The sequence below is a fragment of the Callospermophilus lateralis genome, chromosome 5, assembly GCF_048772815.1.
Source record: "Callospermophilus lateralis isolate mCalLat2 chromosome 5, mCalLat2.hap1, whole genome shotgun sequence".
Lineage (NCBI taxonomy): Eukaryota > Metazoa > Chordata > Mammalia > Rodentia > Sciuridae > Callospermophilus > Callospermophilus lateralis.
In genome coordinates, this window is record NC_135309.1 from 64,446,246 (window position 1) to 64,474,067 (window position 27,822).

Here is a 27,822-nt window from a genome sequence, read left to right on the forward strand (position 1 = left end):
GACAGTATGTTTGTAATCTCTGCGCAGATGCGACATGACATTGTTAAGTTATACTGTGTAGAAATTCTCAGAGATGTTTATTACCCTTTCTTTTGTGAATGTTAATGTTTGGCACATTTCAGTTTGTACTAAATTTTTTATGGGTAATGGCAATGGCAGTCTGAGCAGCACCAACCGTGTTGAAATAAATTGTCAGTAGTGTTAAAAGAAAGCTTCACTTAGCCACAATTTGGTAAGTAATTTTAACCTGTTGAGTTATTTTGTCAATAAAACTTAAAGGACATTGTTGGCCTGTGGAGGATGGGATATTGGTGAAAGCAAATAGAAATAATAATCAAATAAAAGATGACTAGGTTTTTAAAATATATTGTGTTCTTTCAAATGGTTAACCTCTAAGGGTTTTAGAGTAATTCTTTTTAGTTTGAGATTAAATAACCCTCTATAGAATAGTAACTAAAATGTGGTTTAAGATGAGCTGTATTCCACTAATGAAAAATAACATTTGCAAAAAGATGCTGAATAGTAGAGAATTAAATGGAAGATTTTCTGTATCCTTTTCCATTCTCAGTTTCTATTTTTTAAGTCTTAATTTAAGTACTGGGTTACATACATTAATTTTGATTTGGGAACAACCAAACTAACATTATACTTTTAAAAAATCCAGTGAAGATATGACATTTTTAATGGAAAATTGATGAGATGAATTCCTTGGAAGAAAATTCCAGGTTTATCTTATGTAGCAAAGGTTGATGTGAAATTTGAGATGATCTGGATTTGAGATTTTTCAATGTGTCTCATCACTTTAAAAACCTGTGTGGAAAAAAATGGCCTCTAACCCCCACTGGTTTGCTTTCCACCACTTGTTTTTTCCTAGAATTTCTTAACAAATGGAATCATACACTATGAGGTCATTTGTATCTGGCATCTTTCGCTTAGTATAACGCTTTTGAGATTTGTGGAGTGGGAGATTTTTAAATTTCACAAACCAAGTTGAATTTAATGTATTTGAAATGATTTTCAAAAATCATTAAGCATGTTGACTTTTCTTTCCTAAACCCAAGTTAAGAATATGCTATTTTATATGGTATCTTTTATTTAAGGATAAAGCAGGTACAAGCCAATAAGGGCAATGAGTAATACATTGAATAAGTACATTAATAAATGAAATTAACTTGTGAGCAAGCTAATAGGTGCCTGTTGTAAGATGGTGGGTACAGAGAGGGTTATGGTAGTTACAGGCTGCCTGTGGGTGGGGCCAAGTAGATGAATCTGGCTTTCAAATTAAGGCTTTCTGGGAGGGGAGATGGGATTTCAGGGTCTGGCTCTAAGGAAAAAAGGTTGGTGAACTGGTTGGGGAGGACAACCAAGACTAATATATGGCTTCTGGGAGTAGTCTCTAAGGTAGAATGTATAATTGGATAGAGGCAGGGAAAGCATACATTTGTTTCAAGAATGCTAGGGACAGGTATATAAAAACAAAACTTGTTCATTGAATTTGTTTTGTTTATTTATTTATAATCTGTCTATGTGGTATTAAGGATCAAACCCAGGAACATTCTACCTCTGAGCTATATCTTCAGCCTTTTTCTTTTTTTAACTTTAATACATGGTCTTGCTAAGTGGCTGAGGCTAGCCTCAAACTTGGGAACCTCCTGCATCAGCCTCCCATGTCACTGGTATTCCATATGTGTGCCACAATACTCAGCTCTGGTTCATTGGTGTTAAAGTCTGAAAGAACATCAGTTTTCACTGATGCATTAAAAATATTTATATTAATGTTCTTTGTTTAGATAACATCATCTTCCCATCCTCCTAGTTTAGCTTGTTCCCCACAATTTCTGTGTCTGCATATACTTAATAAATATTTACTTGGTAAATATTGAATTAAGTTGGCTTTTAGTTTTATCTAGATTAAATAAGATAATCCGTTATCCATTGTTTTAGACTGGTAAACACTAATTGTAAAAATTTAGATTTACCCTTTATTTGCACACCTCTCATACACAAACTCTCTCACAGTCATGCACAGTACACGTTATTGATCTATGGATTTGCTTTAAGATACTTAGGGATATCTTAAAATAAATCCTCAAAATTACTTGGTCTATCTAGCTGGTCTGCCTAATCAGAATCTTAATTTGAGGAACCTATGGTTAAGTTGAAGCCTGGCAATTCAGTCTCTTAGTTTTTAAACTAAATCCTTGGCACCTTGTGAATTGACATCAGGAAATGACTTAAATTACTGAGTTTCTATTATAGTCCTCCTTTTTGCTACACAAATGAATTAACATGTTCTTTAAAGAAATAATTAAGATAAGCAGAAAAGAGTGCTTATTTAGGCAGTTGGTTTTCAGTAGTATTGACTGGTGATCTAGGATCATTAGGTCCTTTAACCTCTATGAACCCCTCAGTTTCCTCATCTTTATAAAATAAATATTTTTACTAATTTAGTAATTTTCTATTTTTGTTGGGGTGAGAAAGCAAAGTGCTGAATAGAAAGGATTTTTGTTCTTTGTAACTTTCTCCTAACACCTGTGATCCCCAGGTTGGAGGCTTCTACCCTCCCACTGGGGCGGGGAGGGGGAAGATTTCTACTGGCTTTTGCATGCTGAGATTTTGGTTTTATTTGACTGATGGATCCCTACCTAAGTAAATGTTTCCTGCTTAGTTTCTCTTAAACCTTTTAATTCTGGAATTTCTTTTAGACTTGTTTTTAGAAGATAGTAGCTAGAAAGCATTTCTTCAGTTTGATGTTTTATATAGATATCCTAACTGCCTTGCCCTTGGTACTGGGGATTGAACCTATGAGTGCTCTCCATTCCCAGCCATTTTATTTGATTTTATTTGGTTCATGGGGATTGAATCCAGAGGTGCTTAACCACCAGCTACATCCCTACCACTTTTATACATGTTATTTTGAGACAGGGTCTTACTGTGGCTAGCTTTTGAATTTGGGATACTCCTGCCTCAGCCTCCTGAGCTGGTGAGGTATGCCTCACCACACCCGGCTCATTTCATTTTCTGTTGACAAAGGGTTTCACCAAGTTGCCCATGTTGGCTTCTAACTTTCAATCCTCTTGCCTCAGCCTTCTGAGTCTCTGGGATTATAGGTTTGTGCCACTACACTTAACTTTAAATTTTAATAAGTACCACAGAAGACTTGAAGATATCATCAGCTTCAAGTAAACCATAGACTAAAAATAAAGTAAAATAGTGGAATATACTTTTATAGGGAAATCATATAAAGAAGATGGGTGGGACATAGGAGACTTGCTCTTGCCTTGTATTTTTCGTTTTGTTTTTAGTACTGGGGATTGAACCCGAGGGTGCTCTATCCTTTAGCAAAATCCCTAGTCCTTTTTATTTTTTCTTTCGAACTGGGGGTCTCACTAAGTTACTGAGGCTGGCCTCATACTTGGCATCCTGCTTCAACCTCCCAAGTAGCTGAAATTACAGGTGTGTACTGCCACACTTGAACATTATACTTTAAAAAATGTGTGTGTGTGTGTGTGTGTGTGTGTGTGTGTGGTTGTACATGATATCTTTGTTTATGTGTTGCTGAGGATCGAACCCAGGGCCTCCAAGTGCTAGGCAAGTGCTCTGCCGCTGAGCCACAACCCCAGCCCTGACCATTATGCTTTTTATGCACATTTTTTTGCTCTCTCTGTCCAAATGTCTGATATTCTGGAGGATAATTATGAACTAATGATTAATTCTTTCTTTAGTATTAAAAATCAGCTTAAATTGTAGCCACACGAGGTGTCACACACCTATAAACCTAGTGCTGGGAAGGCTGAGGCAGGAGGATCACATATTCGATTCAAAATCAACCTTAGCAACTGAGCAAGGCCCTAAGCAACTAAGTAAGACCCCATCTCAAAATTTAAAAAAAGAACTGGGAGTATGGCCCAGTGGTTAAGCACCCATAGGTTCAATCTCTATTATCAAAAATAAAACAGTATCAGCTTAAATTTTAATCTTTTCGGCATTGAATATATATCCCATGAATAAGATTGCAATGCCGTTAGAGAACAAAAAATGACAACTGCATTGGGTATGTCTTTACTGATATTTGTTAAAGATCATTAGATAAATGAAAGATGTAATTATTAGCGTAACTGAAATCGTGGAATACTAGAAACGTGTTCTATTGATATTATTAGTCTACGAAATAATGTTATAATGCTAGGTAGTAGCATTTTTGAGTTGAATGAAACCTGGGAGGTGTGTGTACCCAATTCGACTGTTGAGTCTCAGAGGAGTACTAGAATCTACTAACTTCTAGTTCTTCTGAAAGCCATTACCACCTTTGTCAAGGTAGTATGTATACCTTTTCATTTGATTCGAGGAGCACCACTTAGCTTTATCATGACATTTAGCTTCATTTAGAAAATCTGAAAATCTCTTCTATAAAATAAGTGACCTGGACTGGGGACTGTAGCTTAGTGGTAGAACACATACTTAGCATGTGAGAGGCCCTAGGTTCAATCTCCAGCAACCCCCACCCCACCACAATTGTTAACAGAGAGGGTTAACAATTTGAAGGTCAGAATTGAGTCTTTAAAGTCCTTGAGTTTAGCAGAAGTTTTTTTTTTACCTTGCTAGCTTTTGGGTAAGTGAATACCTAGTTAAGATGATGCCCCCCATTTTATTTTCTATTTTCGTTTTATTTATTTATTTGTGGTACTGGTCATTAAACCAGGGTGCTCTACCACTGAACTACACCCCCAGCCCTTTTTTACTTTTTATTTGAGACAGTCTCACTAAGTTGCTAAAGCTGGTCTTGAGCTTGACATCGTCCTCCAAAGTCACTGGGATTACAGGAATGCGCCACTGCCCTGCTGATGTTCGTTTTGGTTAACTATTTTTGTTTCCAATAACAAAATAAAGCTTTTTGTTGGCTATTTGTTTAGATAGCTCTTAATATTTTGGATTACCAATATTAACATAACACAAACTGGTGCATGTCTTAAACAGTTAAATTTATGTACAGCAAAATGCATACATCTTAATGTGTGTTTGGATCAGTTTTGGCAAATGTATAGTCATGTAACACACACCCCTCTTAAGATAAAGAAAAATTTTTCTTTGCACTCATGCACACACACGCTTGGATTCTTTGTAAGCTATATTCTATAATGACATTATTTTTAAGAAAAGGTGGATTTTTAGATTATAGTTATACATTCTGGATTTATCATTGTGCAGTACACTATTATATTTACCTAACAAAATATTCAAGTGATTTTGGTGGCTGCAGCAGTGAATATTCACTGGTAATACTAAAGGGAAATGGAAAAGGCTTTATACTGAGATAATTCATGTTAGGGTTCTGTCATATCATATAGATCTCAACCTAGAATGAATTCCATAATTTTTAAAGTTGACTTTAATTTAGAAAAGGGATTTTTTACAATGACCATGGTCCTTAAGAGTTTTTAAATGCATTATGTAGATTGAAAGAATCAGTATGCCTGGAAGATGCCTCTTCTATTCTCTGCAGTAATTTGTTCTTTGAAGTACGATTGCCTGTGATTTACATGTAACATTGGTAAGTACTGTTGAAATAAGGGAGCAATTGTTTGAAACCAATATGGCTAATTTTTTGCTTTCTACACATGAAGAGGGGAAAAAGTTAAACATTTGGGCATTGTATGTGATTATCTTTTAATAATTACAACAATCCTGTAAATTTGGAGTTTTATATACAATTTGTCAGTAGTTAATTTGTATAAAGTCATACAGCTAATACATTATTTGAATATATATTGTTCCTTCTTTGAATAGAACTGGGCTTCCCAAATGTTCTTCCCAAAAGAATATCCCTAAATATGGGGTTGGGGATGTAGTTCATTGGTAGAGCACTTGCCTAGTATGTAGGAGGCTCTGTTCTATCCCTGGTACTACCAAAAAGAAGAGACTCATTGCTAAACCTGATGTTTTGTTTAATTTTCTTGGGGTATGGCCTAGGTATCACGATTTTTTAAAATTCCCCAGTGTTTCTGATATATAGCAAAGTTCAGGAACCAATGTACTATACCATATTTTGTGCATTAATTGTTGCCTCTGCCCATTGTCATCAATTCTGTCTTTACCTGGAACTACATCTCTCCTCTTTTTGTGGTGGGGTCATCAGGGATTGAACCCAGGGGTACTTAACCACTCAGCCATATCCACAGGCCTTTTTATTTTTTGAGACAGGGTCTTACTAAGTTTCTTAGGGTCTGGCTAAGTTGCTGCGGCTGGCTTTGAATTTGCCATCCTCCTGCCTCAGCCTTACAAGCTGCTGGGATTACAGGTGTGTGCCACTACATCTGGCTACATTTATTAAATTTTAGAAGTACCAGATAACATTTAAATTTCGGTTCTTCAGTTTCTAATAGGAATATTCTTCAACCCTGATACTTCTATTTCAGAAGTGTTAAGCTGAACCTCATAGGCCAGCCGCCAATTATCAAGTGGAAATGTGGCTGTACTAGTTCATTTAGCTTTGAATTCTGAGCAAAGATGACACTGTATCATTAAAATATAATGTCCTGTAACTTCACAGTGAAGGCTTATTATTGAGGATGTTCATGCTTACATACCTATTAGCATCTGTTAGTAGCGTTGGCCCTTTGAAATTTCTTTTGATTCTAGGTCAGCAATATTACGAAGTTGCTTCCATCAGCAACTTTTGTATTGAAGGATTTTTCTTAAGGGATGATAACAGTGGCTTAAGCATATATAGTATAAACCATCCTTGGTGCAATTGTGTCATTCTTAAATATATTGTGGAGAGATTTGCAAATGAACCTTCAAAATTGAGTCAGTCTGTTTAGGTTGCATATTCCTTATCTGAAATGCTTGAGACCAGAAGTGTTTCAGATTTTTGGAATTTTTTTTTCTTCAGATTTTGTAATATTGCATAGACTTTTGTAGTTGAATATCCCTGATTTAGAAATTGTAAATGCTGTGAAATCTGAGACTATGTGCACTCAGAAGATTTGGGATCTGGGAATTGGGAATGTGCTTAGTCTGTATTTCAGCAAATCTGAAAGTTACTCTAAGTACTTCATCTTTGTTATATTTCCCTACACTGCCAAACTATTCTATCTCCATGTTGACTTTTATGGAACATCAAGTATGAGATCTAATTTAAAGCTTCTTTGGAAAGTAATAGCATGAAACTTTTGTAGGTTTTAAGTTTTCAAGTCTCCGTTATATAAGAAGTATCTAGTATGTTGTCCTTGGTAACAACTGAAATAATGAAGTGCATCTAATTAAACTGAAGTTCATACTTTACATGAATACCATTTTTTCCCTTTTTATATTTCTTCAGTATGCTTTTCCCCATTGATGGGTTGTTTTATGTTTGGCCATTCACATTTGATAGAAGTTAGTCTTCTACCAAGCTCCACTTGTTAAAATTCTAGTGTTCCTCTTTCTGAACCTTCTAGTATTGATACTTTGTATCCCTATTGCAGAAATGTTTAATGAAAACTGATGGTTAAGACTGTCTTTGTGGACTTAGCATATTTTATAACATCTTGTACAGTACTGTGTAGGGAGTAACAAGTACCTTCTTTCATTCAGTTTTTGTGGGTGTGTGCTAGTGCCTTCCTATCTACCCTGTGCTGACAAAATTGAAAATACTAGATACATTTCACTTAATACTGGATACATTTCACTTAGGAGAAAATTTTTATGAGTCTTGTATTTTGAGCATCTGCCATGGACCTGGCAGATGTAGTGGTCAATTTGACTCCTACAGAAAATCAGGAAAGATGTTTGGATCCCTTTTTTTTTTTTTTTTTTTTTTTTTTTTTTTTGATACTGGGTATTGAACCCAGGGGCACTCTAAAATTGAGCTATATTCCCAGTCCTATCATCTCATCCTTAAACTGAACTGCTGTTTTACTGGACCAGTTTTAAGTTTTTTGGTCACTGAAGAATTTACTTTTACAAGTACTGCATAATTCTGTATTATTTAGGTTTTTACAGGATGTATGGGATTGTTTGTTGTGGTGGTGGGGGCGCATTCTGGAGATTTAACCCAGAGGCACTTTACCACTGAGCTATATCCCCCACCCTTGCAGTTCTTCTGACTCATCCTCACTCAGCAAGTTACTAGGGTTATAGGCATGCTTCACTATGCCTATCGGATTTATTTATTATTCATATATTCATTGCTTTGTGTGTTGTTTATTTTCCAGATTATATTGACTCTTTGTAAATAGGAATTATTGCTTCTTCCATTTTCCCTTCTGCTACATCTTAGGTAATCTTCCCAGCCCAGACCTTGTTTGTTTGTTTATTTATTTTTGGTGCCAGGCATTGAACCCAGGAGTGCTTAACCACTGAGCCATATGCTTTTTTTATATTTTTATTTTTGGACAGGGCCTCACTGAGTTGTTCAGGGCCTCACTAAACTGCTGAGGATGCTCTCAATTTATGATCCTCCTGCCTTAGCCTCCCAAATCGCTGGGATTATATGTGTTCACCTTCAAGCCTGGCTTTTCTGTACTTTTTAAACAAAAGTTATATCAAACTTTAGAATAATTTACCATTTTCTCTTTGTATTCAGAGGGTTTGAGTTAATTTTGTCCTATATACTTTTCAGATGGTTTTTACCTCAAATACTTAGTCTCTTTTAAAAGGATTTGCCAAACAAATTTATATAGTGTGGGGGAAATGTTCAACCATTTTATTTTTATTACTTTGATGCTGGGCATTCAATCCAGGACTTTCCATGCTCAACCATTTTTATGTGCTTCATGTTTTCTGTTTTGAGAAGTGGGAGTATAGATAGCATTTAAGCCTTGAGAATTTGTGGTTTAAATTAAGAAGTCAGGAAGGAGGCCCAGTTTTGATATTTTGGAAGTAGAGTAGATCATTTTGAACTTGGACACGTTGAATTTAAGGTGACATGATATCCCAATTTTAACTCTTGTGCATTTAGTTAACAGAAAACCGAAAAGATCTCAGCCCAAGAGATTAGGACTGAGGTTAGATCTGAGCAATTAGCATATAAGTGAAAACCCAGTCCCTTAGTTAATAATTCAAAGTTAATAAAGCAAAAAAAAATAAATAAGTAAAAACAGTTGGGATAATGGGCTATGGAAGACAATAAACCAGGTTTTCAACAAATGAGTTGGTGTAGAAGAAAATAAGGTCATCTTATGCATATTATGTACCTGCCTATTACTGGTTATTTTCAGTATATATTGAAAATAGGTCCAAATTTCAGGCAAACCCCTAAATGCTACCCACTCCTTCATCTTTTCCTCTTCCATCTGTACTTTAAGAAGCAGCCTTACTTCTTCAAAGGAATTGAAGTCTCATAATTTTTGCATCCTTCTGTTCTTGTGTGTGCTTTCTTATTTTGGAAGTGGGGGTACAGTCTCTGGCTGGTCTCAAGTCATGGGCTTAATTGATCCTCCTGCCTCAACCTTCCTAGTAGCTGGACAAGAAACATAAGCAAACCTGACCGGTACTTGTTTGCTTATGTACATACACACTGTACTGTATATAAAAGCAGGGAGCTGGGGTTGTGGCTCAGAGGTAGAGTGCTCGCCTAAGTGTGTATGAGGCACGGGGTTCGATACTCAGCACCATAAAAAAAAAGATTAAGATATTGTGTCCACCTATAACTAAAAAATAAATATTAAAAAAATAAAAGCAGAGATTATTTGGTTTTGTTAGCTATTATGAATATTGAATGGTTAATAAGTAGTGTCTTTGGTGGGTAGTGATATGTATGAAAGGAAATTTTATGTTTTGTATTTTTGGGAGAGTTTTTGTTGTTGTTGTTTTGGCAGTACTGGGCATTGAATTCAGGGCCTCATACTTGCTAGGCAAATGTTCTACCCCTGAACTACATCCCCAGTCCTTGGGAGATTAGACCACATCTAGCTTTAATATTTATTTTCTTTTCCCTTCATAGACTTGTTGGATTTTATATTACTTACATGCTTTTTAATTCTCTCCCCTAGGTGTAAGATTAGTTATATGGGGAAATGAGTCAATTTTAAAAGGTTGAAGCCGTCTGGCACTTACTTGTAATCCACCTACTTGAGAGTCTGAAGCAGGAAGATTGCAAGTTCAAGGCCAGCCTTGGCAACTTTACTGAGACCTTGTCTTAAAATGAAAATATAAAAAAAAAAAAACCACTGGTGATATAGCTCTTTGTTATAGAACCCCTGGGTTCAGTCCCCAATATGGGGAACTGGGTATGGGGGTTGAAGTTGGGCACATGGTAGGACACCTTGAGTACAGCTACTCTTAATTTTTTTTAGTTGTAGATGGCCACAATATCTTTATTTTATCTATTTTTTTAATGTGGTGTTAAGGATCAAACCCTGTGTCTCAGGCATATGAGGCGAGTGCCCTATCACTGAACCTCGACCCCAGCCCAGGCTACTCTTAATATTGAACCACCCTTGAGCCTAGCAGTTGAAGACCAGGCTGAGCAACATAGCAACGTTCTATTGCCAAAAAAGAAAAAAATGGGGCTGATATGTAGATCAGTTGTAGAGTGCTTGTCTAATGTAACTAAAGCCTAGAGTCAGTCCTCATACTCACACAAAAAATGGCAAAACAGGTTTGATGACATAAAAAATTGAATTAATAGCTAATCTTTCTTGATCATATTATTTTTAATTTGATAGGTACATCCATATCTAAAACTATGGTGGTTTTTGTATTTATGTTCTTTCTTTATTAAATTTGATTCTTCAACCCTGGAGTAGCTAAGGGCCTTGTGTGTGTTTTTTTCCCTAATGAAAATATTTTGGTTCATGAACCCCATCGTAAAGATATTTGTGAAAGTTGCAAATTTGGGGTTTTGTTTTGTTTTTACAGAAATTGTGTTAAAATTGAATCCAAGGGATTATGAATAAAGATTGTTACTGATCTTTTAAAATCTGAAGTGTACTTTGAATGTGAAACTGGAAGAGAGAAGGAAATGGCTTAGTGCTCAATTTTCTTTCTTTTTTTTAGTTGTAGACTGGCACAATAACTTTATTTACTTATGTGGTGCTTAGGATCGAACTCAGTGCCCACACATGCTAGACAAGTGCTGTACCATTAAGCCACAACCCCACTTCGAATGCTCAATTTGCTATGGCAGGAAGATTCATATTTAGTATTTAGATAATAAAATCGATCCTCAGCATCTCATAAAAATAAGGGTATTGTGTTGTGTCCATCTACACCTAAAAAATAAATATTAAAAAAAATTTTTCAGGTGTCTATATTCAAAGTGTAATGAATGAAGGCCACAAATTAAAGAAGCAAATAAGGGCAAGGAAGTTTAAGGACAATGAGAGTTATACAGCATCCTTGTTTATGAAGACAATAAAAAGCCAGAAGGAAGTAACCCATATTTAGTCTGGTTCTGGTTCTCCTTTAAAAGGGTTGAAGAGTTACCATGAATTGAAATGTAGTTGAGCCTGAATTGCATTATTGGCCCCTTTCATGATGAACGTCAGTAAGGGGGGCTTCGTAATCAACAAATGAATGCAGTACCAGAAAAATTGGTGACTTTTCAGGCTTTTCAAGCTTTTTATTTGTTACTTATTTAATGGATCTAACCAGGGTCTTATGCATACCTGACAAGCATTCACCACTGAGCCATATCCCCAGCCCTTTTTGTTGTTCTGAGACAAAGTCGAACAGAGTTGCCTGGCTGATATGAGTTGGCCTCTGGAGTAGCTGGAATTGCAGGCATGCACTCCAGGTCCAGCTTAGGCTCAAAGGTTTAAATTGAGAATAGAAGGGGTCCAGAAACCTGGTGATTTAGGGAGATGAGGCCAGCATGTCATTCTTTGTTGCTGAAGAATGAATTGTTAGCACCAAAATAAACACAAAAAACTAGACAGAGATGTAATCCCAGGTACTTAGAAGAATGAGGCAGGAGGACTGCAGGTTCCAGGCCAGCCTTTGCTATTTAGCAAGACCCTGCCTCAAAATAAAAATAAAAAGGGCTAGGAATGTAGTTCGGTTAGTTGCAGAGTACTCCCTGGTTTCCATCCCCAGTATCTTAAAAAAGGAAAAGAAATCAACATGGCATGATTATGATAAGAAGCCAAAGGTGCCAAGCTCAGTGACCCACACCTATAATCAATCCCAGTGACTCCGGAGGCTGAAAAGGGTTGTGGCTGTGGCTCAATGGTAGGAATGCTCCTGGGTACAATTCTCAGTAGTGGGAGGAAAAAAATGGAAAGAACGATTATGATTTTTGACACTATATCTCTGTATTATGAATAGTAAAATTATACTATTAATAATACTATACACAGGGCTCGGGAGGTAGCTAAGTGGTATAACACTTGCCTGTCATGTATTAGGTCATGAATTTGATCCCCAGCACCATAAATTTTTAAAAAGCTATACATGAATATTATTGTATAGGAGCAATGAAAGGAATTCAGAGAAGAAACCCGTGTAACTGGAACTGTTGCCAGTAGCATAGCATTCTGCGGTGGTTTGTACCTGGGATTGAACTCAAGGGCACTGGACCACTGAGCCATATACCTCCAGCCCTATTTTTATTTATTTATTTATGGGACCAGGGATTAAACTTAGGGCAAGCACCCTACCAACTGAGGTATATCCCCAGCCCCTTGTATTTTGTTTAGAGACAGGGTCTCACTGATTATTTAGCACCTTGCTATTGTTGAGGCTGGCTTTGAGCTCATGATCCTCCTGTCTCAGCCGCCCTCACCCTCCTGAGCTGCTGGGATTACAGGTATGTGCCACCACACCCAGCACCAGGTAGCATTCTAAAGGAAGAATTTGACCTCCCTATAAAAAGTAATAAAGGCTGGGTGATGGTGAATTGGCCAGAGTCTTAGTTTGAGAGACAGTGTCTTGAGAATACTTTGTAGATGTCATAAAAAAATTGAATATATTATAACACTAATTCAGTGTTTAAACTTTTTATTTGGTTTATAAAGCTTCTGACATTAATAACCTAAAGATAACAAAGATAAATAGCATAGGGAAAGACTTTCTTTTTCTTTCTTTCTTTCTTTCTTTTTTTTTAACTTTGTTAAAACTGTCCTGCCCCGTCCCCCCACCCCATCCCACACAATAGTACTGGGGATTGGATCCAGGGCCTCCCAAAAGAGCTGATGTGCTGTACTTGGTTAAAACTGTCACTCTTAAATTTTATAATTATTTGACCTATTTTAATCAAAGATGAGTAGATGCTTCCCAGTGATATTATATTATACCTTGAGTTCAGGGAGTATTTTTATTTTTCTTGAATTTTCTTCCTCTGACAACTCAGGTACTCCTATTAACAAATGCTACTGACCATTTCATGTATGTCAAACAGTAGGTGATGGGAACACAGGGTTGTGAATTAGACAAAATGACTGCCCCGTCAAACTGATATTCTGAAAGGAGGACCTCTATTAAACAGATAATTATTTTTTTAATGTTACTGTGTCTTATAGTGATGGAATCAGTACTTATTTGTGTACTTTATTCTGAGGTGTATAAGGATTCTACCAATTTATTTTTCTTGGAATTCCTCAAGTACTTTGATTTCAGTAATTTGCTATTTCCGTTTTCATTAAGGAGATTCCTCAGAGAAACAAAAACCTCTAAGTTGAAATCTTCAGCTATCATACAACTTTTCTTTTGTATGTATATGTGGTGTTGAGGGTTGAATTCAGGACCTTGCCACCTAATAGTTGACATCCCCAACCCTTATAGTATTGTATCCCAGCTACAAACTCTCCTAATAGTTCTCCTAGTTACTTATAAAATATAAATCTTTTTAACCTTGCATTTAGTTTATAAACAGGTCCAGGGATGCAGCTGGGTTGGTGGAGCACTTGCCTAACAAGTAGGAATCCCTGTATACAATTCCCACCCCCACCCCCCATGCTGGTACCAAAAAATAATTCTATAACATAGCCTCAATCTATTTGATCCCTTTACGGGAGCCCCATAGTATGGTAATATCTTAAGTTTGAGTTTTTTGTGTATTTGTAATTTAGATTGTAGTTTGGATGTGGGGTGAGAGAACAGGATATGAGAACAGAGAGATGGTCCTTGCTTTTTATTAGCATATTCTTCAGACTTTAATGTACCCATTTTTATGTACTCTAAGCAAATAATAACGTTGTATAAATTGTGAACTTCAGGTAACACTGAAGTCTAAAGGTGTTGGTTTAAAACAGAAAATGAGAGCCCTGGACATCTTTTTTTATTTTTTTAACTTTAAATTATTAGGAAGAATAAGAAACAAATCCAACAATTTTTTTAATCTTCTCGGATAACCCAAGTATATACAATATGCACATCACTTTACCACAGCATACTTAATAGCAAACATCATGTATGTAACATTTAAAAAAAAATCTAAACATAAAGCTGAGTCTATAACTTGTAGGCACCTAGGAAGTGGAGCATAGGAGTGAGGTTTTTGTGGTGATATAGTTCAGATTGTCCACAAATTTAAATGATCTCAGAGTCAGGTTAGTGCTTATTTATTACTCAGGTTCTATAAAGACAGCTAAAAACCGAAACAGAATAGTAAGCTGTCTGCCAAACACTGAAGTAACAGAAAGAGGATATTTTATTGCCAGAGGGCTAGAATATGGATATAAGCAGTAGGCGGTGAATGAGGGAAGTTCTGTGGAATGGGAGACCAGTGTGAGATAGGCTACATAAGGAGATTTCTTTGGTATCTGGCGTTTTAGGAGGTTGGGTTAAAACAATGAGAAGCTCTCAAAATAGTGGAAAACATGAGGTGATGGTAGAAATGAGTAGGATTTGAATAAGCAGATCATCCCTGGTTCCTAATCTGTGTGCAATAATGTTCTTGATGGGTTAGTCCAGATGGAAAACACAGATGGAGGGTATGAAGTGTTAGCTTTAGAGAAATAAGCTATATTCCTTGAAATCAAGAAGAAATACAAAGATAGAAGAAACACCTGCCTCACACTTTTAAGGAGTTTAAAGTACCAATCTTTGTAGATCGAAAGATCTAGTTATTTTGGAGCTTTTTTGATATTTGCCCTTTTTTTGTTTGTTTTTGTTTCTTTTTGAAATAGGATCCCCTAAATTTCCTAGTCTGGCCTCAAATTTAGGATCCTCCTGCATTCTCCTACAGAGTAGCTGAGATTACAGACACGTGCTACCCCACCCATCTTAGCTTTTTTTTTAAAGTCCTCACACTTTAGTAAGAAGAAAAGTACCCAAATGAAAAGGGGCTTTATAGAGTTATGTTAATTTGATGAAAATATGAAGTATAAATCTTGTTAAATTTCTGTTCATATTTGGGTTTAGATGAATGGTTATAAAATTGCTTGTTATTTTTATGTCTGGGCCATCAATGGACATTTTCCTGGTATAGATGAGAGACATAGTTTGTGCTTTTCTTTTGACCTATTAGACTTTTTATGCCTTCCCCTTGCTTCCTTTATTCTTTCTCCCTTTTCTTAAAAACCTAGGTAAAGTCGGGTGTGGTGGGAATTGCTTGTAATCCTAGCTACTGGAGGCTGAGACAGGAGGATCACAAGTTCAAGGCCAGCCTGGGCAATTCAGTGAGACCTTGTTTCAAAATAAAATATAAAAAGAAGTGGGAATGTAGCTCAATGGTAGGTTGCTTACCTAACATGTGCACAAGGCCCTGGTTCAATCCCTAGTACTGTCCACCTCCCCTCCCCCCAAAAAATAGGTAAATTAGATTTATTTTTATTTAAATTCTGTAGTAATTCTCCAGTGATGTTAGACATTTAAAATACCAAGTTCCTGACAACTCTAGCATAGATTTGCTGTTGCCATTAAATAAAAGAAAAAAGAAAAGGAAGGAAAACATAACATTTTTGTTCATCATTTACCTTTTTAATATTGTCGTGTGTTATGTCCCCTGTTTCCCACCCCAAAAAGTCCTGTGACCTTTCTACAAGTAAATGTTTGAATGAAAACGAAGGGTGTTGAATTTCTGTGTGGAAAATAAGGAGTAGAAAAATGACAGTCCAATGCTGTGCTGTCACGTTGGCACAGGTGTTTTTTTTCTTAGGCACGTGGAGAAGACCTCTACAGGTTTAAGCAGACTTGTTTTCCTTTATCTTTTTCTACAAAAAGGGTGTAAAATGGATTTTCTTGTGTTTGGTGGTTATCCATATCTCACGCTTGATATGTATTACACTTGAAGTAAAAGTCATAGAAAGAGCCAGGCATGGTGGCACACACCCCTAGTCTCAGTGACAAGGTGGATCACAAGTGCAAGACCAGTCTCAGTGAGACCCTTTTCTCAAAAGAAAAGGGCTGGGGATGTGGCTCAGAACCCCTGGGTTCAATCCCCAGTACTAGGAAAAAGAAAAAGAAAGGTGAAAATAGAAGCCTGTTTCTACCCTTTTGATGGATATTTTTAAATTATAATTTCAAATACGGTAACTCTTGTATCTGTTCTACTGGAGTTAACAAGAAACTAGTCCAGTTTTTAAGCTTTAAGATTGCTTGCTCTTTTTTGCTTATACATCCTAAATATTGTCTAATTTTTTTTCCAAGAAGAATTTGTTATCTGATTAAGTTTAAAATAAAGATGGGTGTTCAAGCCAGGCTGTGGTGCACACCTGTAATCCCAACAGTTTGGGAAGCTGAGGCAGAGTTCAAAGTTAGCCTCACTAAAAGCAAGGTGTTAAGCAACTCAGTGAGACCCTGTCTCTAAATAAAAAACAAAAGAGGGCTGGGGATGTGGCTCAGTGGTCAAGTGCCCCCTGAGTTCAATCCCCGGTGACCAAAAAAAAAAAGAAAAGGAGGAGGAGGATACTCATAAGTGTTAAAATTTGAAATCGCTTACTGTGGTCATTTCCCAGTCCTTGGGTAAATAAAAGTAGCAGTGGTCATCCTTGAAAGAAAGTACAAGTAATAAGCACAGTTTGGTGGGAAATGATACAGGAGTTTGTTGTTTAAAAAGTGGTTTTTAGGGGCTGGGGTTATGGCTCAGTGGTAGAGCAATTGCCTGGCACGTGGGAGGCACTGGGTTCGATCCTCAGCACCATATAAAAATAAATAAACAAGGTGAAGGTATTGTGTCCATCTACAACCCCTCAAAATTTAAAAAAATAAAATATAATAATAAAAAGTGGTTTTTATTTTCTGGAAAATTTTAGAATGACTGATTTAGTTTTCATTTCTTATTTTGGAAGTAAGTCTAGTAAGATTAAGGAACTTGACCAAGGTCACAGGAATCAGTGACAGCAAATGAGTATAGAATTCAGCTGCCCTAGTAAAAGAATTTCTTAATATCTTCATGCATTTTCTATCTTTAGGACATTGGAGTCACTTGACCAAAAAAAAAAAAAAAAAAATCTTATTCTATTTTATGTTAGACAATGTATTTAATCAGTGGGATCATGTTCCAAATAGAGAGCTTACCTTGAAGAAAAAAAAAAAGGAAAACTGTCTTAATATTAAAGTTTAGCAATTTTTTAAAGTTTTATGATATTAAGTGGTAATTGGGTTATCATAGTAATCCTCCCTTCTCCTTTTCTTCTTCTGTTAGGTGGTATGGTCAGGAAAAAGACTATAATGTGCTAGTCATGGATCTTCTGGGACCCAGCCTTGAAGACCTCTTCAATTTCTGTTCAAGAAGATTCACAATGAAAACTGTACTTATGTTAGCTGACCAGGTATGTGAAATTTTGATGAAAAATAGAGAATAAGAAAACTACTATTAACTATAATTTAAACATTTCATAAACTGGGGTATCATGATTCCATGTGTCACTATTTATCTTTAGGAAAAGCAAAAAAAAATATTTTATACCAACTAGGCATGGTGGTCCATACCAAGGTTCTGTAAAGAAGTCTGTGTTGAGTATGCTGGCAACATGAGAAAGCTTTTGTTTAAGGAGGTTGATGGTTACAGTTAATGATGGTTATTATCTAAGGCAGGTATACAAATTAAGTGACCTAAATATATTGTTTTTTCTTCCTGTAAAGTTACTGCTGCATTCAGAGATAGTATTTGTACATTTATACATATGCTTTTTTGAGGATGTAAGTAGTTTAAGCTGGTTTGGCTTCAAAAGACATTTGTCAAGGTAAAGGAGTATGATTAAAAAATCTGTATATCCAAAGCAGTAAAAGCTCTGAGGGAAATGGGGACAATTGAAAAATAGAAACCTGACACATACTAGTGAGAAGAGTAAGAATACATGAGTAGAACGAGAACGTTGGCAGGCTGTGGATAGTGAATACATTTTAAAATGCCACGTCTAATTAAGTATTTTATACAATACAGTGTATTTGTTAATTTGAAAATAAAAAACTTTTGTTTTATTCAAGATACCACAAACATTCAAAAGACAAATTTTTAAAACTTGTACCTATTTACATAATAGATGAAAGGTTGTCTGTTTTATACAGGTGCCTAAAAAGGAATAAAAAAGAGTAAGCCAAAAGAATAACAGGCATCAAGAGTATAGTTTAGCAGTTCATAAAAATGATACAGTGGTAGGGACCTAACAAATGAGGTAATACTTTTTATCTGCCAGATCTAGAAAGAATATTCTGATATACTGCTGGTGGAAATATGAATTTTATAGCCTATTGTTGGATGTTTTCTATAAAAATTAAAAGCATATAGATACTCTTCATAATCTCAGTTGCTCTGAAGGTTTTGGCAAAAGGATCACAAGTTTCAGATTAGCTTGGGCAACTGGTGAGACCCTATTTCAAGATAAAAAGGGCTGGAGATATAGCTCAGTTGGTAGAGTGCTTGCCTTGTATGCCCAGGCACTGGGTTCAATCCCCAGTACCACCACCACCACCACCATCCCCCGCCCAAAAAAAAAAAAAAAAAAGCTAGGGATATAGCTCAGTGGTAGAGCTAGGTTCAGTTCCCAGTACCACCAAAAAGAAAGTGTTATATATATATAACCCAGGAATTCCTGGATTGAGTTATAGCCCACTGGGGGGCGGGGAGCCCTGCTGGGTAAGGACATATATCTAAGCATATATTAATAGGATTATGACTATGCCACAGGATATTTATAGCCATTAAAAAGAACATTTAGCTCAGTGGTAGAACATGTGCTTACTATTAGCATGTGTGAGGCCCTAGGTTCATTCCCCAGCATTAATACTACTACAACTACTACTACTACTACTACACTACTACACTACTACTACTACTACTACTACTAGAGCTATAATGTTTGATTTAATTTCCAAGAAGAGCTTGTTAGAATGACATGTTTAATACTCAACTTTTGCATAGAAGTATGTAAGCACAGAAAGAAGAACAGGGTAAATACCCAAGGCTTCTAACTCAGTTTGAAACAATAATAATAACTTTTCTATCAGTAGTCAGTACCCCAACTCCTAAGTCTATGTGTGTGTGTCTCTTTGTGTTTATATTTATAAGAGTAGCATGGAAATGGGTCTTGGTAATACCAGGCTGGTTGTTTTGTGATGCTGGGGATCAAGCTCAAGACTTCACGCGTTTCAAACAGGTGCTGTACCCTCAACCCTAGTAGGCTGTTTTTAATATGTTACCTTCGCACAAGATTGAGGGTAGAAAGCCTTTATTTCATTTACTGTGACAACTGAAGTAATTCCACATATTGTATTAGTTTTATAATTTGAACATACTGACCACCAAGTCTATCAGGTTAGACAAGTGTTTTTAAACATTAATACTGAAAGGACAAGCCAAAGGGCATTATAAGTTTATGTTTAGAAATCTGTCAAGCTAGAAATAAATGGAGAATTTTTGTTCATCCCATTTAACTTTTTCTAATGCTCTTGTTGTGAATTTTAAATAATTGAGATACAGAAATACTTGAGAAATAATTTGTTGGTTTCTTTTTATCACTTAATTCAATTAATCTTTCTTTTTTTTTCCAGATGATCAGTAGAATTGAGTATGTGCATACAAAGAATTTTATACACAGAGACATTAAGCCAGATAACTTCCTAATGGGTATTGGGCGGCACTGTAATAAGGTTAGTCAAATGCTCTTTGCATGAAAAACAAAGAGTAGAATATTGACAAGAATTGCTTTCATAAACTTCTTTATCTTTAAGAAGCCATAGTAAAAAATTGCTGTTGATAATTGCTTTAAAAGATTGTGCTAGAAGGATAATCGGCTAACTCTATTAACTTAGTAACTTGAAATATATTCTCTCCAACTTACCCAACTGAGGTTGGTTATCTATGTGGAAATATAAAATTCCAGGGGCTTCATAATGAACTGTAATCGTCTGTTATTTAATAGTTGTATCTATTTTTCATTCACTTGAATAGTGAAAACCTCTATATACTTTTCCTCCTGAATGCTAAAAATCAGATTTTAACCTTTGGCTCTAAAGTGTGGGTTTTGTAATATATGTGCTTGTGCCAGTATGGGAACCACTGACCCATCTTGTCACCATGGCGTTAACATTTGCTGACTGAGCATGGTTGATATTGAGAATTCTTTGGTCCTTGGATTTGTGCATATAAAAGGATAACTTTTGGGCCTTCTTCAAAAGTAGTTGACAGTTTCTTACTTGGGCGCCAAGTTGGGTGAGTTCCTCCCTGCCCCCTTTTAAAGGAAAAGAATAGACAAGTGAAACAAACATTCATTCATACAACAAAAGTAGTGCTTATTGGGATTGCTGAGAATGGTTCAACTTCTGGGGTTATTGGATTTAGCTAGTGGCGCATGATTATAGTTAGAAACTAATTGTGTTGAAATTTTTTCTACAATGATTAGTTTTATTGAGTGAACTGCTTTCTTTTATCCATTCACTGTTGAGCTCGGGCAGACAGGCAGCATTGGCAATGCACTAAGCATATTAATGATCTGATGATCTGATAGAAATTCTCAACTTCAGGACAACTTGGGAACTTTTTTTGTTTTGTTTTATGTATGTTTTTTGTTTTGTTTTGGTTTTGGAAGGAAGAGTCCCATTTGTTTTACGAAACTGTTAGGGAAAGTTGTGTTTTTAGGTCCAGCTACAAATGTTTACCTTTGTTTGCCTGTATGAATGCCAACTTGGAGCCATTACCATTAGAATTGGTGTTGATTTGTTAATATGTGAGATTGACCAAGTTTTAGGAAAGCAAACATTTTTCATTGAGATTTAAATTATGAAAGGTGTTTCAGCCTATGTATAGTTTAACCATTCCCAAATTGCATTTTCAGAGAGTATTGTGTTGCTTTTTTTTTCTTTTTTTTCTTTTCTTTTTTTTAAGCATCCAGGTTCTTAATTGTTATTGTAAAACCTGGTGATTTAGCTGAAAAGATATTACTGATCTTACTTTTTTGGGCAGTTTTGTCAGTTTGCCTCTTCTTTTGACCAATTTCCCAGCCCTTTTCTTCCCATTTTCTTAATCCTAAAAATCCTTTATTCCCATATGATCCTTGTCCTGCATGTTGACAGTGCAGTACATGGTTTTTGTCTTAAATTTAAATGATGGCCTAGTTGATAACAATAATACTTAGGTTTAGTTGTTGTTTCCTCCTTAAAAATAGCTTATTAATCACGTAGTTACATTGGGAAGTCCCCATTGCCCGGTGGTGAAACATTTTTTTAGGATCTGTGTCCTCCTCACAGTTATTAAAAAGAATTTCATGGAGTTGTTTACTGCTACATGGTTTCAGAGAGACCTTAAAAGTGAAGTGTTTTGCTTACCTAAGATTCAAGTAATAAATGTTGAGCATTTTAGATTAGTGTTTTTAAGTAGTTGGGTTTTAGTGTTTTCTGTATTTTTGTAGTTTGAAAAATGCCAGTTGTATGAGACTGGATTCTTTGGTCAGCTTGTTCTAGTAGTTTTCATATTGGGGGGGAGGGGGAGTATTTGAGGTCAATTTTTATTAAATTTCTTACTTGGAAAATTGTTCTGAATTTGATATTTAGGAGTGGCTGCTCCAATCTTAGTGAATTTACTCATCTCTTCTAGTAATCAGCCCTGCATGCTTATGAAAATAAATTTTAAGGTGACTAAATGCCTTCTACCTCTTCCTTACTGAAGATTTTTTTCCCCTGTATAATCTTTTTTTGGGGGAAGGGCAGATTGTGGTGCCAAAGATTGCAGATCTAAATTCCCCGTTTTTTATTTAAAAATTGAAGAGCCAAATGTCACCATTGCTATCCCTGATTCAGGCAGTGACACAATATAGTGGCAATAAAAACCTGAGTATTTTCTAGAATTCAAATGTTCTTAAGCATGTGATTCTTATTTGGAAATCTGAGAAGCTACAGTGCTTGGTGGAAGAAGGATGGCATTTGGCTACCCTGTTCTTTCTCTAATGCCTCGGTGTTGCCTGTCTGCGCCGGCCATTGTTGCAATGTAAGCAATACTGTTTGATGCACTGCCACCCTCTATTGTCTGTTTAGTGTTTAGAATCTCCAGTGGGGAAGAGGAAAAGAAGCATGACTGTTAGTACTTCTCAGGACCCATCTTTCTCAGGATTAAACCAGGTCTGAAACTGTCTCCTATTCCAACCTCAATCCCAAATTCATGTGCTTTTCTTTTTTTATTGTTTTATTTTGATTATTTTTATTTTGTTTTAATTCTGGATAATGTAGATCTTGCTCAAGCTACCCCTTACCGTTGGCATTATTCAGACATACTTGGCAAACATATAACATTACTAAGATGTTTCTTTGTGGCTTTTGCTTAAAATTTGTGAAGTTTAGAGAAAACCTAAATGAAAATAGAGTATTATCTTTATATCTCCAGCAACCATATGAGGAAAAGATGTGTTGTTCTAGTATTAAAATTCTTTAGTTAATAGTAAACTTCAGATAGACTAGTTTTTAAAAATGTATTTGGAGTTGCAGAATACACCAAAATTCATTTATGAAAAATGAAACTCAGTACTGTAAAATGAATATATTCTGCCTCTCCTCTCTCCTCCTTCCCAAGTGAACTTCAGGTAAGTATAGGTCAGATTTCAGATATAGTGTTTCTAGAATTGAGTTATCATAAGCTGTAAATTCTCAGCCAGCTTCCATCAAATGGATACTTAAAGAGCAGCATATGCTGTGGAGCTAGAGGACATTGTATTTTTAATAGTACAATAATAACATAATTTAAGCACTATTCAAAGTAAGTGGTAGATTACCATTAGTAATGTGAAAAATAAGTGAATGTATAGCCTGCTAATTTAGATTTTGACGACTTAGATAAATTACAATAATTTTACAAGCATTTCTTCATATTACTTTTGTGGGAGTTAGATAGTTTTTTTGTTTTCTACGTTAAAAATAAAGGAAAGTAAATAAAATTTAGACACTTAAATTTTGATGTTCCTGTACAGATGAATCTTTTATTTTTCAATTTAGTATGCACCGAAAAGCAGGTATTGGCACGAGGAATCAAAGAAGAGTACCATGTAGTGCTTTATTAATGCACACATATCTGAAGAACTATTTAAAAGATTGCAGACAACCAGTTATTTTTATTCAGGCAAAGAAATACAGCTATTGTGATTGCAATCTTGATTGAGAAGTGAGAACAGATAGATAACATGATAGGTAATTTGGTTCATTATAAGATAATATAAATTTTTTTAAGCTTTAGAGCTTATTTTTACTTATTCATGTATTTAATATTTGTGAGAATAATCTTAATAATTTACATATAAAATTGTATTATTTTTATATTCTGTACATACAGGTTAACTAGGTTATGAGGTTAAGTGATCTTTCAAATTTTTTAGAGTAATGTCACCTTGAGTTAGGAGAAAAATTGTTCCAAGTACTAAAAAACTAAAATTAGCGATAGTGTTTCTGAAGAAAATGGTTGCAACTTATCAGATGTTAACTGATTCCTATGTACCTTTGAATAGTTAAGCTTCATTCTTTAAAACAGGCAATACAAAGATCTTAGACAACATGTAATTAGTAGAAGTCCGCAGAAAAGCAGCTTGACCCACCAAAGAATTTTGCTTCCTTTTGTATATGTAAGCCTATATACGTACATTGTCTTAAGTTTCTTTGATACTGACTTTGCTTATTTGGTTTTGCCTTTACAATATTTACAACTCTTAGTATTCTTGATACCACTAGTTTTATGTAAACACTTACATTGTATGTTTATGTTAGTTTTTAAGTTGAAAATAGAGCTACTAAAAGAAGCTTTGATAAGTTATCCACAGGTAATGAACTACCAAGATATTTTCATTTTTATTTCAAGCAGCTTTCCTTTCAGTTGTTTACTGAAAATAGGACGCCTTTCTATTACAGTGACACTTCTTTTCCTGATTTATTTTTGGTATTTGTAAGAGAAAATTTAAAATTGATTTATTTTAAAGATTGAAATGTTTAAAAAGACAGTGTTTATATGTTTTTAGGGGTTTTTGTTGTTGTTTTTAAAATATGGTTTCCTTCTTTAGCTTTGTGGAAGGAAAGAACTGTAGTGAATACTGGGTTTCTATAAAGCAATCATGGGTTGTGAGAAAGTGTCTTGTTATTGAGTTGTAAATGGAGCTATTGACTGTAGTTGCCAGATTTGAATGAAACTAACAGTCTTAATCATGACAGAGCTGTTCCCTCTTTCTCCTCTGTTTCAAGTACTAAAGGATACAATCCCAGAAAATATCCCCAAGAGGAAATTTCGTGTACTGATTACTCATTTAGCATTCAGGAATCCTCAAATTTACTAGGGGTATTTTTGAAATACCATGAATTTGAATGTCCTTTTGTGTTAATTTTTTCCTGTTTTCTTTTCAATATGAATCTGCAGAACTTAATCATAATTTTTGTTTTGTTTAACAGAAGGGTATTTCACTCACTTTAATATTTGTGTACTGAACTGCTTTCATAATCAAGAGAAATTTACAGTGTGAGCAATTTATTTCTCTTAGTGTTTTATATCACTAACTTGTTCATATTCCTGAAGTAACTTGATTGCTTAGGAAGTTTAATCTTATTACTTAAATAACTTTCATTATCCAATTACATTTTACTAATAATTTTAATATTCGTTGTTTTTTAGTATTCTTAAATGAAAATAAGTGTCTCATTGTTGTCATGGTGACAGAAACTCAGATGTTAATGTCTTTGCCATGCAAAGTATAACTGAGAATAGTTGGTAGTACCTGTCTGAAAATACTCATTCTCTTAAGAGAGGCACTTGGTCTAAACTAACTTAAAGCAATAATTTGTATTCTTTTTGAAACAAACTCTTAACAATTTAGGCAAACAGGTTTTCCAGCACTTCACAGATTACAGACTGTGGCAGAAGGGACCAGTAGTAGCCTTGCAAAAAGAATTATAAAATTTAGGCCTAAACAGCCAGGAACAGTGGTGTACACCTGTAATCCCAGTGGGTCTGGAGGTTGAATCAGGAGGATCATGAGTTTGAGGTCAGCCTCAGAACTTTAATATTTGACCCTTTATTTTGAGACCCTCTCAAAATAAAGTAATAGATTGTTCCTGGATTCAGTCCCCAGTATGAGGGTGGGAGAGATAAGGGTATAACTAGAAAAAAACAAAAATCCAGGACCATGTAGTATATAAGGGCAAATAGACCTGCCCTTCTTGATAATTATTATAGATCTAACTTTATTATAGCATAGTATAATAAGTAATTTTAAGATAAAGGCCAAAATTATAAGTTTGTTTGTTTTGTTTAAAATGGTAGGTAAATGTGAATGCATTCTGGATTTCTCTTTCATTAAAAATAGAGATGCTTCCCTCCCTCCCCCCGCCCCCTTCAAAAGTTTTCATTTCTGGAGGGTAAACTTATTTAGAAAAATCAGCTGTGTTGTAAATGAGCACCCAATCCCTGGGTTTAGGGGAATAAGATAAAACTAAAATTTTTTTTCTGAAATGTTAATTTTGTTTTGAATAGGCTACTTTAAACTGCTAATTGTAAGCCACCTTGTTTTAATTGCTAAGTACTTTTTTTAGATTGACTTGTTAAATTTTCCAAAAGTTTAACCTGGTCACCTAATATCAGTGCAAACTAGTAGAATATGTATGCTTATTTATGAAAGTCCTTTTTTAATTTAATTAAAAAAATCTTGGTTTTTCTGGCAATATTGGATTTTCAAAGATGTCTTATTTTAAATGAGTATTTCATTGGCATTTTGAACAGTGGCTTTTGTAGGAGGAAAGAGTTACAGATAGCTTATGTCTAGATTCTGAAACATCATATTTGTTTACAAATAGTAACAGGATGTCAGATTTCATTATGGCAAACTGAGTACTTGACAACTCTGCCATCAGGCATGTAGTCATTTATCCACTATTTTATAAAGACAGGATCCTGAATTGGAGCCTGTGGAGTGCAGATAATTAGATTTAACTCTCTTTGTTTTTGTTTTGTTTTGTTTTGTTTGTTGTTTGTTTTGTTTTGTTTTACTTGATTTATTGGTGAGGACTAGTAAAAGCTTAGGGATGTAAGTCTGTTCAGTATCTGTCCTGCTTATGAAATCTTTATTTTGACATATTTGAATATATAGATACATGCTAGTAAATGGATAAGAAGCAGTTTAAACAAGGTTGAAAACCTAATGTCTTTTTATTTCTCTTTTAAAGTTATTCCTTATTGACTTTGGTTTGGCCAAAAAGTACAGAGACAACAGGACAAGGCAACACATACCATACAGAGAAGATAAAAACCTCACTGGCACTGCCCGATATGCTAGCATCAATGCACATCTTGGTATTGAGCAAAGGTGAGTCTGAAAATAATGGTTTATCACAGCACAAGCTATTAACAACAGGCTTGTGAAATATTTCAGTTAATTCTTATAATATGTAAGGATGCCTCTTGGCTGAAGATTTTTTTTAAGTTAATATGAAATAACATCATAATTCTTTTTAAAAATATCTTTATGAGTTATTGATGGACCTTATTTATTTATTTGTTTATATGTGGTGCTGAGAATCGAACCCAGTTCCTCATACATGCTAGGCAAGCACTTTACCACCGAGCCACAATCCCAGCCCTTGGCTGAAGATTGAAGAATGCTTTTAATTGTTTTATCTGGTGCTTTTAACCAGTGCAGAGAAGCTGATTATAGGAGGTCCGTTCCTTTTTTCATTTTTGCCTGCCTTTTTGGTACTACAGATTGAACCCAGGGGCACTCAACTACGGAGGTATATCCCCAGCCCTTTTAAACTATTTTATTTAGAAATAGAATCTTTCTGAGTTGCTTAGGGACTCATTAACTTGCTGAGGCTGGCTTTGAACTCGATCCTCCTGGCTCACCAGCCCTTTTTTATTTTTAATCTGAGAGAGGGTCTTACCAAGTTGCTGAGGCTGGGCTCAAATGTTTGATCTTTTTGCCTCAGCCTCCCAAGCTGCTGAAATTACAGATAATGCCCAGTGAGATCATTTGTTTTCTTTGTTGAAAATTGTTTCTTGGGGAGAAAATATTGCATGATTGCATGATCAAAAGTTAGAAATGCTATTTGGGTTTTTTTTGTTTTTTAATCTATTTTTTAAATCTATTTTTTTATTCTTTGCTGAGAATCAAACCCAATGCCTCATACATGCTAGGCAAGTGCTCTACCACTGAGCTACAGCCCCAGCCCTATTTTGACATTTTGATTTTGCAGCTGAATATAATTCCTGTTTCTTTTTAATGCTGATTTTGAATATTTAATATTTTAGTTATGCAAATTGTTTGTTTAGTTGTGCAAATTTTAGTTTTGCAGATTGCAATTTCTGATCTTTTTGAGTTCCATCATCTTTTATCTGAGCTTGGAATGTAGTTCAGTGGCAGAACACTTACCTAATGTGCTTGAGGCCCTGAGTTTAATTCTCAGCACTGCAGTAAATGAATCAATAAAATATGAATGTATGCATGTGAATAGATTTGTGTGTATATATTCATTCATGTAGATATTTAATTTACTTTAAAATGC

At 35.2% G+C, this 27,822-nt stretch overlaps 1 protein-coding gene across 5 annotated transcripts in view; it reads left to right on the top strand.

The window, feature by feature from the left end:
- Csnk1a1 (casein kinase 1 alpha 1) overlaps positions 1–27,822 on the top strand; it is a 42,512-nt gene that overhangs the window by 1,968 nt on the left and 12,722 nt on the right. For 2 of the 5 annotated variants that reach the window (XM_076856736.2, XM_076856735.2), the window contains exons 3-6: positions 17,510–17,636; positions 19,858–19,956; positions 22,336–22,419; positions 26,488–26,627. In XM_076856736.2, the coding sequence (XP_076712851.1) occupies positions 17,510–17,636; positions 19,858–19,956; positions 22,336–22,419; positions 26,488–26,627 (450 nt within the window). The remainder of the gene's footprint in view (positions 1–17,509; positions 17,637–19,857; positions 19,957–22,335; positions 22,420–26,487; positions 26,628–27,822) is intronic. The other 3 variants (XM_076856737.2, XM_077109466.1, XM_076856738.2) reach the window with 2 other exon arrangements.